The 11,185-nt window shown below is 40.1% G+C and overlaps 1 protein-coding gene across 2 annotated transcripts in view; it reads left to right on the top strand.

Annotated features, from left to right (window-relative positions):
• The first annotated feature begins 2,848 nt into the window (after positions 1-2,848).
• The window catches only part of ARL5C (ADP ribosylation factor like GTPase 5C), a 26,346-nt gene continuing 18,009 nt past the window's right edge, over positions 2,849-11,185 (top strand). Inside the window, exon 1 of one of the 2 annotated variants that reach the window (XM_039355871.1) lies at positions 2,849-3,508. In XM_039355871.1, the coding sequence (XP_039211805.1) occupies positions 3,463-3,508 (46 nt within the window). In that variant the 5' untranslated portion in view covers positions 2,849-3,462. Of the gene's footprint in view, positions 4,539-11,185 lie in introns of both variants that reach the window. The other variant, XM_039355872.1, reaches the window with a different exon arrangement.

Below are 11,185 nucleotides of genomic sequence, written 5' to 3'. Positions count from 1 at the left end.
CTTGTGACCATTTTTATTTACTGGCAGTTGAAATCTTATTTTTAAAAAGTTCCTCTTTTTCTCTTTTTGCAGGAAACCTTTTGAGTACGAGGTGAAAAAGGATGAATGGAGGTGCCAAAAAAAATAGATAACTATGAAACAGTTTTTCAAATACTGGTAGCTGTATTTATACCATGTAAATAGTATTGTCTACCATCTATTTTGATTGTATATTTGCAAATATCTGAGATTTGTAACCAATTCATGAAAATATGAAATTAAAAATAATAAATGGATTGATGTCAATGGTGAAAACTTTTGTTGGGATCAAGGACTGTTTTTTTCTATGTATATAGGTCTCCAAGAGAATATCCAAAGACACACTATTAACGGTGGGGTTGAACAATTCTGGCTCTGTGGGTGTGAGTGTCTGTCCATGTATATATGCATGTGCCTTTTATTCATCAAACAGTACTGTAAACATTGTACCTCTGAAAATCAGTGGTACCATCCAAAGTATCTGGAGGAGTGGAATGTACATAGCCTATTGACTGTAGGTTACCCTCTCCTGCATGGCTGGCTGGGGAATTTTGGGAGTTGAAGTCCACACATCTTCAAGCTGCCAAGATTAAAAAACACTGGTCTACTCTCTACCATATTAGGGCTTCTGGCATCTCTTTGGAGAGCAAAAAGATCAGTTAACCCTGGCATGGACAGCAATATTCACTAGATGTGACCCCCTGCAGACCCAATTCAGAATAAGCAGATCTCCCCCCCCCCCCCGATTTATGCTGGTATTATGTATCAACCTGCATATCCTCTCCTTGAAAATGACCTGTATTTAAGGAGATACAAGGTGGCTTTTTATCTATTATATATTGGAGATACTATCTTTCATTTAAGTGCTATTTTATCATCTAAGTTTTTGTATGTTATTTTAAATAGCTCTCTTTCAATCTGTTGACTTCCTATGTCTTGGATAACAAATAATATCCAGCTAATGTGGCTTTTTATTATAACAGTTAAGGCTCGTTATATGTGGAGAGGATGCAATTTATTATTTTAAAATATGAACAACCATTCTTAACAACTAGTAACTTGAAAACAAAACAAATGAAACACATGTTGTTCAATCACTCCTTTTAAAGAAGAACATTCTTATCTCACATGAAAAACTAATATAATTCACAGAAAAATCTTCCACCTGTCTTTCAATACAATGCGACAAATACCCCTAAAATGCCGGCAACAAACAAACTAAAGAGATGGGGATATAGCACAGTAGGAGAGCATTTGACTGCACATCAAGATGTCCCTGGTTCCAACTCAGGTGCCCCTTTTTTTCATTTTAAGAAATGTAATTTCTCAGGTAAAAAAGGGACCTATTTCTATTCCCAAAACAAACATTTTGCATACTACAAACATAACTGTTAACTCCCTTCAGAGATGTGAATCAGACAGGACATATCATTGCTTAATTTTAAAAGTTCAGATTCTAAGTAACAGGCTGAAATGATAGGATGACTTAAGTGGGATCATAGGGCTTCACCTTCCACCCCAAGATATATTATTTTCAATAATATGTTCAATTTCCTAAAAAATATATCCATGCTGTCTTTAAGTACCGATCACCTTACTGCAAAGCATTTAATCAGACAACAAAAAGCTTTTGCTGAAAATTATATTACAACAGCACCAGGAACAAAGAAGCAATGAGCTTCAAATTCAGAATTTCAGCCACGTATATCCATTGAATAGCAAACTTGCATTTATAAGCTAATCCCTCTCAGTCTTCAAAAATCAGACATTTACAATTCTATAATCAATAGAATTAACCAAGTCTAAGGCAGTCAAATCAAAATGACTTGGTCTTTTTAGGTTTTAAAAACTGCAATGTAAGTTTTGGAAAATAAAGTTATGTTTCTTACAAGGACAAGGTCTTTATATCTTGCAACTTGGCCAATAAATGTGGATTGTGTGAAGATAGCCCTAGTCGTTAAACAAAATAGTCTATCTAGGGCATCTGCAATTAGATATCTCCCCTGGATTACAGGGAATGGAATGCTGGTTTTCAGATTATTTAGATCACTCCCCCACTTTCAATAGCCCTCCTCAAAGTAGCACATGCTACCGGTATTAGGCATGTGAAAGTAGTCATAAAACATTAGGAAAGGGCCAATATACTTCCCACTACAATATTGACAGGAAGTGTTAGATCTCCCCATTTTCCTGCCCCTCCCAGCCCAACCTACTTCTGCTTTAAGAGAAAGCAATTGCAGGGGAAGAAATAATACAATAAATCAAGGTAGGAAAAGATTCTTGGATTCTCAGAAACCTTTTCGCTAATGCACTTGGTAATCTTCAGATCTGTTTTTGGACAGAGACATTTCACAAATCCTTGGTTGGAGTCCCAAGCATTAAAGTCCCCAAATAGGCAGACTCAGCACCCTGACCTATAGCTTATTTAACAATGTTTTATTCAATTAGCCCTATTGCCTGGATCCAGACTGCAAAGCACTGAACCATAAGCTAACTACCCTGATGATTAGACTCTTTCACACTAACATGTTAATGTCTCTTCCTCTAGTTTTTGAGTCAGAAGAAAGATATGCAAGCGTATGTGCACTTCCCTGATAGCCAAGAACAATTTGCATCAGTAACTAGACTTACAAGTGAACCTATCCATATCAACTTACTGTGGGAAAAATTAAGGAAAGCAACCACTCGATTCCTGTGGCTTTGTTTCCCACTCATCCAAGTTACCAGCCAATGGGGAACCATCACCTGTGACACATTGTAGACTGTGGGACCAAAACTTTATCCATCTTCTAAAATGATTCAGTGACAAGTTGCTGGAGCAAAGATGCTCCAGATTGGTAGTGCCACATAGGCCATTTCTGAACTTGGGCTACTGGTTTCCCAGAAGACTAATAAATCTGGGTAAATAACCCAGCTCAGTTGACAAGTCAGTGAGGCAGACATGGATTGTGGGGTGAAGTAAGAGGAAACTCATATGGTCATGATGGAGAAAATGGGACCATCTCCAGTGGCAGCTGTCCATTCTAAAATTAGCCTCAAAAGCTGCTCTAGCATCCCAAAAGCAGCTCTTCCTGACCCTTTTCAAACACCGTCAGTTCTACTCCCAAGCCTGCCAAGCACCCGTTTGTCTCCCTCCCTCCCTCCTGCTCCCCCCCCCCGGAGCGGGAACTTCTCCGGAGGTCCTCGGAGTAAGAAAATGTATCCCACGGTGCCAGCCCTGTATTGTCCCCAGGTCTTCCTGCCCGATTTCTATCCCCTGTTTGCACCGCGCATTCTGACGTCACTCAAGGGTTCCGCGGAGTCCCTCTAGTCCCCCTCGAGAGAGTTTTCCAGCGAGAAGGAGGAGCTCGACGGGGGAGGACTCAGCTTCTGACGCGCCACCTGCGGAGTCTATAAAGAGGGGCGGGGGCGAAGGCGTTTGCTTAGGAAGCTGCGAAGCTCGTGATGGGTCAGTTTTTCGCTAAACTCCTGAACATTTTTGGAAGTCGCGGTAAGAAGTCTTCGAGTTGGGCGCGCCCGCATTTCCTCCTTTCTTATGACATAATTCCCGGAATGCTAAGTGTGGCTGTCAATCAGATCGTGTTTACCTTCTCTAGGTTGCTGTCCACCAACTTTCCCCTACTTTTCTCTCTTTCTCCTTAAATCCCAGTTTTACTTTGTTTCTTGTTTTGCACCGACCATGCCTTCATGCACTGCTCTCTTGCCTCTAATTTCTTTTGTTTCTCTTTTGTCTTTCATTTTTTAAATTCATTTATTGTCTTTCTTTTCATATTCGATTCCTTTTTTTCATTCTATTTTTTCCCTTTTCTCCCTTTCATTTTGCCCCGGCAGCATTTTCACTTGATTCCCAAACTTTTCTTCTTTTATATCTTTTTTCATTTTTTCTCTCTCCCTTTCTCTCTTTTTACATATTTTCCTTTTTTCACTCTAGTGTTTCTAAAGTTACTATTTTATACTTGTCCCTATCCCCTTTCATCTTTTATTATTCTATTTGGAATTGTGCTTCCTTTGCTTTTAGTGATTTCACTCCCCCTTTTTTCTTACAATTTTTCTGTTTTTATTTCCTTTTTTGTTCTTTTAATTTCTTTTTTCTTTCAAGAACTTTAGTGCCATGTTGTAGGGTCAAATTTGGGGTGTGGAGCCTGACCTTTTCAGCTTATCAACTAGTAGCTGGTGAGGAAATCTTTTGTGCAGATAACCAGAATTTGCAGTTGTTGTGTGAGCACACAGTCTGTAGATACAGCATTTGTGTACATGTGTGCTTTAGAATGACAGGAAAGAGAGATGGTGTCTGTTGAGGAGGACTGAAACAATCAGGGAAGGCAAATGATGGCTGTTCATGAAAGTTTTTTTGGGAAAGGACTAAAGCAGTAGTGAATTCTAATGCTTCTCTTACTACAGTGTCTATAATAGGACATTTGTGTTTTAATTTGCAATGATCTTTCATTTTAAATAGGGCATCAAAGATGATGTAGAAAGTCAATCTGAAGAGTGTCTTCTGTGTGCACGTGCTTGGTGAAGTAAGTGAACTATCAGTATTAGTTATTTCAGGGAGTGCTAATAAAGACAAAAGGCAGTGCCTGGATACCTGATGTTGAAGGGCAAGCAGTGTGTGCTTGGGTGTGAGAATAAATGAATGAGGGGGATGTGTGTGCATAAAAATAGGAGAGTGATGGAAAAGTCAGGCTGTAAAGCAGCAACAGATGAGAACAAAATGTTAAAAGCAGAGGAAATTAAAGCGGGCAATAGCAGAAAACTTAAAACTGCTATAATATTTAAAGGAATCGGCTAAGGGATAAATCTTTTAATCCTTATGGTTTACACTTTTTGTTTATAATTTCTATTATATACTGGTATCTGAGACAGTAACAATTTGGTCATTGCAAATATTTTCTATAAATTGGTCAAAATTTGCCCCTTCCATTGTTCTCTGAGAGTCTGGGAATTGCAAAAGTTTTTCAGTGGGTGGGAATATTGGGAATGTTTATGTGGAACTTCTGCCTTTTTTTGGCATGATTTGTTTGCTTAGGCAAATATTTGGTAGAATAGTTTCCATCCTTTGTTCTAACTCTTATATGTTCTAAGCAAAATATTTTACATTCCTTGAAGTCTGGAACTATATATAGCCACTTATATATATATATCCTGGTTTCACACTCCTTAACATTGCTGAAATACATATTATGGGTTTCTTTCTTGGTCTTAGAGTTTTGCCTCTAGAAAGAAAGAAAGTCACACGAATACAATATGTATATTTGTACGTGCAGACATGTACATACCTTCAGCATTGGTTCTCAATCATGTTTTCATGTTAAGATGTAAATACAGTGAAAGCTGCCAGTATATGAGGGCCCTGCTGGACTCCCCTTTGCTCTTTGTCCCATGCATTCAACATACCAAAATACACAGGATGGCCTGCAAACATCCAGGCAAGCTAGGTTTAGAGTTTTCTATATTTTGTTGTTGCAATGTGAACTAGTTGTTTAGATTTGTGCACCCTAGACATCGCATCTCATGCCTGGAATCACAATAAGAGCTGTAGCTAGAGTCTGGGGAGGGAGAGAAGAGAAGGAGGGAGGAAGGGAGGGAGGGAAGGAGGGAGGGAGGGAGGGAGGGAGGGAGGGAGGAAGGGAGGGAGGGAGGGAGGAAGGGAGGGAGGGAGGGAGGAAGGAAGGAAGGAAGGAAGGAAGGAAGGAAGGAAGGAAGGAAGGAAGGAAGGAAGGAAGGAAGGAATCTCAGAGAGCGATGGGTGGTTGTTTACCATCCAGAAGTGATGCTGGGTGGGCAAGGAAATGAAACTCGGGGAATCCACCTAAAGCTTTCACTATTTTGTCCCACATTACAACAGGAAGGACAGCACCAGCCACATTATTCCAGTGCAGGGACTGGAAAATGTTATGCCAGCAAGTTGGGCAATGTTGTGCTTCAGGATTTAATGGTCATGGTCTACTCTAGGCTACAGATGTCCTGACATATTGCTGGCAACTGTGCATCTTCAGAGGCAACATATTGAGCAAGAATTGACTGAGCTCCTGTCTTTATAGCTAGGTAACCTGCTTGGATCTTTAGCTGAGCTGATTTCTGATTGGTGCAGAGTCACTGAACCCTAAAAGGCAATAGTGCCCAACAGATACTGGCCATGGAAGCCTACATATTATGCCAGTGTGATTTTCTGTCATTAAGAGACTGGTGAAGAAAACTTTCATATGGCCAATTGGATATGACCTAAGATAGAAAGATTTTCAGAAAGCCAAAGGGGAAGTAATCTGAGAGGAGAGGATGGAAGTGCCATATGTAGGGACAATAGTCCACTTGAATGTCCCTCCTGACTGCTGCATGGAGAATGAAAACCAGGTTTCACCTACAAACAGGCTATTCCAAAAACTGTCCCTTGTGGAGTCTGATGTGTCTAAGCTTGCATATATAGCACTGGTTGCGTTGGCCCTGCAGTATGTAGGCATTCCTTCATTACTTCCAAAGTTTTCTTGTTATGTATCAGTCTGGAATATAGCACCAAACCTCTGGGTTTCCCGATTCATTCATATACTATAAAAATGCCTAAAGTCTGGCAGATTTCCAGAAAGAAATAACCATCCTTAAAAATTAGCTAAGCACCATGCAGATGTGTTTTGTTGTTAACATTTTTTAACATATTCATATGTGCTAAGATATGACAATGTACACAATGTACACAAACAGGAACAAGCAAAATCAACTTCGAGTATGTGTGTGTGTTTTCCCATCCTCCTCTGGGGCCTAGAAGAGAGCTTTGGAAGTCTTAACATACATTTACAATGGATCAAAGCTGTGATCAACATTAATGATGGCTTGTTTAAATTAGTGAGCTTCCAATTTCAATTTGAATGTTATCACTAGTTTGAAATTATGGCTACTTATGTCAAAAGTTGATCCAGATAATAAACTAGGTTTCCACAAGTGAGGCTCTCTCCCAATGTGTAGGCTTTAACTCCTAGAACTCCAGACTATTCATAGCTCCTGATAAACATAGGATGAGAATCTGGCTCAAATGGAAGCGATAGAAATCTTCACTTTTAGTCAAATGGGAGGAGAAATGGACAGGACTTACAATGAAGATTCATTGAGTCTCAACACTGCTTATTTTACGCCATAAAATGTAATACTTATGTAGTCAGAAGTTGTGTTTGGACATTGGTTGTAGGTGCTCTCTCACTAGAGGTCTAAAAAAAAAATACTGCTCAACTACTTGACTGGGATGGTATGAGACTGCTGCCTTGAGTTGGGGTTGGATGTATCAAACTGCCGGTCCGCAGGCCAGATGCGTCATCCAGAAACCACGCCCACCCCATTGCCGGCAATGGCAAAACTGTCCCGATATGTCTCGTGATGTCACATGACATCACAAGTTTGAGATGTCTGGATTAAAAAATCTCTATGGTTTGTAGCAGCCCTTTGACTCTATTTTCTCTGAAATTATTTTAAGACAGTGTTTCTTAAACTTTTTGCGGGCAGGATCCCTTCCCACTTTTAAAAATTACGGAGGACTCCAAAAGATCTTTTTCTTGTATGGCTCTATTTATCAATATATGCTATATTACAAATTTAAATTGATGCATTCATAGAATATTTATTGAATGCTGAAAAAATAACAATATTGAATCCATTAGATATTAAATAAAGTATATTCGTGAAAAAACATTTTTAACAAATAAAAATTATAATGAGAAGAATGAGATTGTTTTAAACTTTTGAAAAAATTTTCGATAATGGGCAAATAATTTTGATTTTGCCGACCCCTGAAAAGGTCCCGGGGGAACTCCAAGACCCTTGGACCACATTTTTAGAAACATGCCTTTAAGACATAGATGAATGTACTTATCTTATTTGAGGTAGAGGCTGAAACCCAGGAAGCAGTAATTAGAACTGGACCCAGCATGATTATATTTAATGTTGAATAAAAATACATATGATTAATCTAACTGCAATATTTGAAATTCAGCCAGGTATTTAATCATTTCTCCTTTTGTATCATGATACAAATTATAATTTGCATCAAAGTTTTCATCAGCCTCAGATTGTATATTTCTGTCAGAAATTATACATTACAAATTAGAAGACTTCATTCATATAGAATGAGCCAAAAATGAAGAAACCACATTATAAGTTAGTATTATATATACACACATTCTTTGAGTCCATATATGGAATTTGAAACAATGTTGCTAATGCTACTCTTTTGAGAGCATTTTGGGATTTGTCTGTATTTAGAGAGAACAAATTATGCCATTGTGTTGTTTCTTTACGTTTAAATAGAGCTTCCTTCCTACTGTGCAAAGCAAGCAAGTTTCATGTAATCACGCTGCCAGCCTTGTTCTTAGAAGAAACAGATTATTTTTAAAAATAGGGCTGCTTGCCAATCAAAAAGGTAACCTCATTATCTTATTTTCCCATATATGGAACTCTTAGACTACGGTAGGAAAGGAAGGGTTATGATATACAGGGTTGCAATTTGAAACAGTTTTTCTGAACCTTGACGTGAATTTAAACAACTGTGTCTCAGAGAGAGAAAAATGTCTTTCAAATGTTCTAACCTACAATCTGTGTTTAAATCAAGTCCACTTCTCAGTTTTTTGTTTTGATTTCTTCTATATACATATAACAACCAGTTATTTAATGACTGTTTGAAGTTGCAATGACATTGGAAAAAAAAAGTAACTTTCAACTAGTCCTCGCACTTATGATCATCCTCACGGTCAGATGATCAAAATTCGGGCACTTGGCAACCAGCAACTATTTACAATGGTTGCAGTGTGCAGGGATCACGTGATTGCCTCTTCACCCTTCCCAGTCAATATCTGGGAAACAAAAATCAGTGGGGGAAACTGGATGATTCACATAACAACTGCAGTGATTCTTTTAACAACCGTGGCAAACAAAGGGTGCAATTCACTTAATAACCTCTTTGTTTAGCAGTGGAAATGCTGGTCACAATTGTGGTTGTAAGACAAGTACTGGGTAAAAAAAAAACTCCCCTGGGGGAAAAGTGTAAGAAAAGGAAAATCCCCTTTGTTAACATAAAATGAAATGAAAGAGTACTTCATGATCTGTGCCAAATCAGTGCTTTTTTTCCAAAAAAAAAAAAAAAAAAAAAAGGTGCCGGAACTCACACACATCATACAACCCGCCTTGCCTACCCTACAAGGTTCCATCCAAAATAGGTGCCGGAACTCTGTTCTGGGCGTTCTATGACAAAAAAAGCCCTGGCCAAACTTATTATTATTATTTCATTCCAAACTGCTCTCTCTTCCTTGTTATATTGCTTGGAGGTCAGGGGGAATGCAATACTAGCAATAGTAGTAGTGGTAGTAGTAGTGGTAGTAGTAGTAACAACAACGATGATGATGATGTTTGCTTCTGAATTTTGCTTTGATCTAACTTTGGTATGGATTCGGTTTGAGCCTTCTGATATCTATGCTAAAGCAGCATGAATCAATATGGGAACAGACAGCACAGTGAGCATATCCATTTCAGTCTGCATAACAACAATGGAGGAGCAGAATTGGACAACTCGGTGTGTCCAGGTCACTGCCACCAGCTTGCCATCGCCAAGTCATCTCTGTTAAGTCAAACCTCCAAATCGTCACAGGACAACTCACCATGATCAATTTGCTACAGGGACGGGGAACTGGAGGGAGATCTGGTCAGCGGGTGAGAGAGTGGGTGGGCAGAGCACAAATTAGTGGCAGCAGCGACCTGGGCTTCACTCCCGAGTGAGAGCTGGGCAGGCTCATGAATGAGCAAGTGGGCACAAGAGCACAGAGCAACAGCAGAAGTCTGAAGCTTCCCATTTTCACACCCCTGCTGCCACCATTGTTGCCACTGCGCCAAGTTCTGGGCCATTTGGAATTTGGATCATTTGGGTCATTGTATTCAGGCCATTTAGTGGCAGTTCCAGTGGGCAGGGCAGGTGACAGGGAGGAAACTGAGGCTGGGTGCATCCCATTTTTACATCCCCTCCCACTGCACTGAGCTCCCACCCCTCCCACTGCTGCTGTTGCATAGCCCAAGCATGGCCTGCTTCAACGATGGCAGCAGGAGTGTGAAAATGGGACATACTTGGCCTCTACCGCCTGCCCCTCCCACTGCAACCACTGCTGAACAACCTGAACACCACCATCACCACCATCACCACCAAACGGCCTGAACTCCAAATGACCTGGAGCTCAGCACAGTGGTGGTAATGGTGGCAGCAGGGTGTGCGAAAATGGGAAGCCTCCAGCTGCTGCTGCTGCTCTGCACTCTGCCCACCCACTCACTCACCGCCCACCCATCTCTCATTCCAGTGTGAAGCCCCCAGCTGCTGCCACTCTGCACTCTGCCCACCTGCTCCACTTGCCCAACCAGCTGAGCGGCAAGTTATCCCCATAGTCCAAAGTTATCCGAATGGGCTGTGTTGAGTTTTCATCCTACAACTTAGCAGTGGTGAGCATGCAGAGGTGAATTGGCTATGCCAAGTTAGCTCTTTCAAATTGTCCTAGATCAGGGGAAGGCAACCTTGGCTCTTTTATGACTCGTGGACTTCAACTCTCAGAATGCCTGTGCTGGCTCAGGAATTCTGGGAGTTGAAGTCCAGGAGTCATAAAAGAGCCAAGGTTGCCTACCCCTGTCCTAGACCCTAGAGGAGGGAATGTTTGGTGTGTGTGTGTGTGTGTGCGCGCACACACACCCTACCTTTTAGATATCTGAGAAAAATCATTATGCATCCCTGGGGTCTCCCAGCACATACCAGGAATGGTGCTCTTTTAGCTTGCATTAGAAATCTTTCATTGGTAATTCCTTTTCCTGTATTCTTTTATTAATATAATTTGTATTAAGAATTGTAGTAGTAAAATCTAATATGAACTAAACTTAGAGAAAGAGGAGCGAAAGGAAGAAAAGAAAAAAGTATGGGAAAAAAAGAAAAAAGAACAATATATTAAAAAAAGAAATACATAAAGAAGAGGCTTTCAATCTTCATCACAACAAGTATAAATGCATTTTATTGTTTCTCAATCCTGGCAACTTTAAGATGTGTGGCATTCCCCAAGAAACTACGACTACAGTCCTTGCTATAGTCCTAGCAACTACAGCCCAGCTTAAAGTTGCCAAAGTTGAGAATAACTGCTTTATAAGATTAAACAGCTCTTTC

Source organism: Crotalus tigris, unplaced genomic scaffold (assembly GCF_016545835.1).
Source record: "Crotalus tigris isolate CLP2741 ecotype Arizona unplaced genomic scaffold, ASM1654583v1 scf7180000018762.419966263:882430, whole genome shotgun sequence".
In the NCBI taxonomy this organism is placed as follows: domain Eukaryota; kingdom Metazoa; phylum Chordata; class Lepidosauria; order Squamata; family Viperidae; genus Crotalus; species Crotalus tigris.
This window is presented reverse-complemented; position numbering and strand designations above follow the sequence as displayed.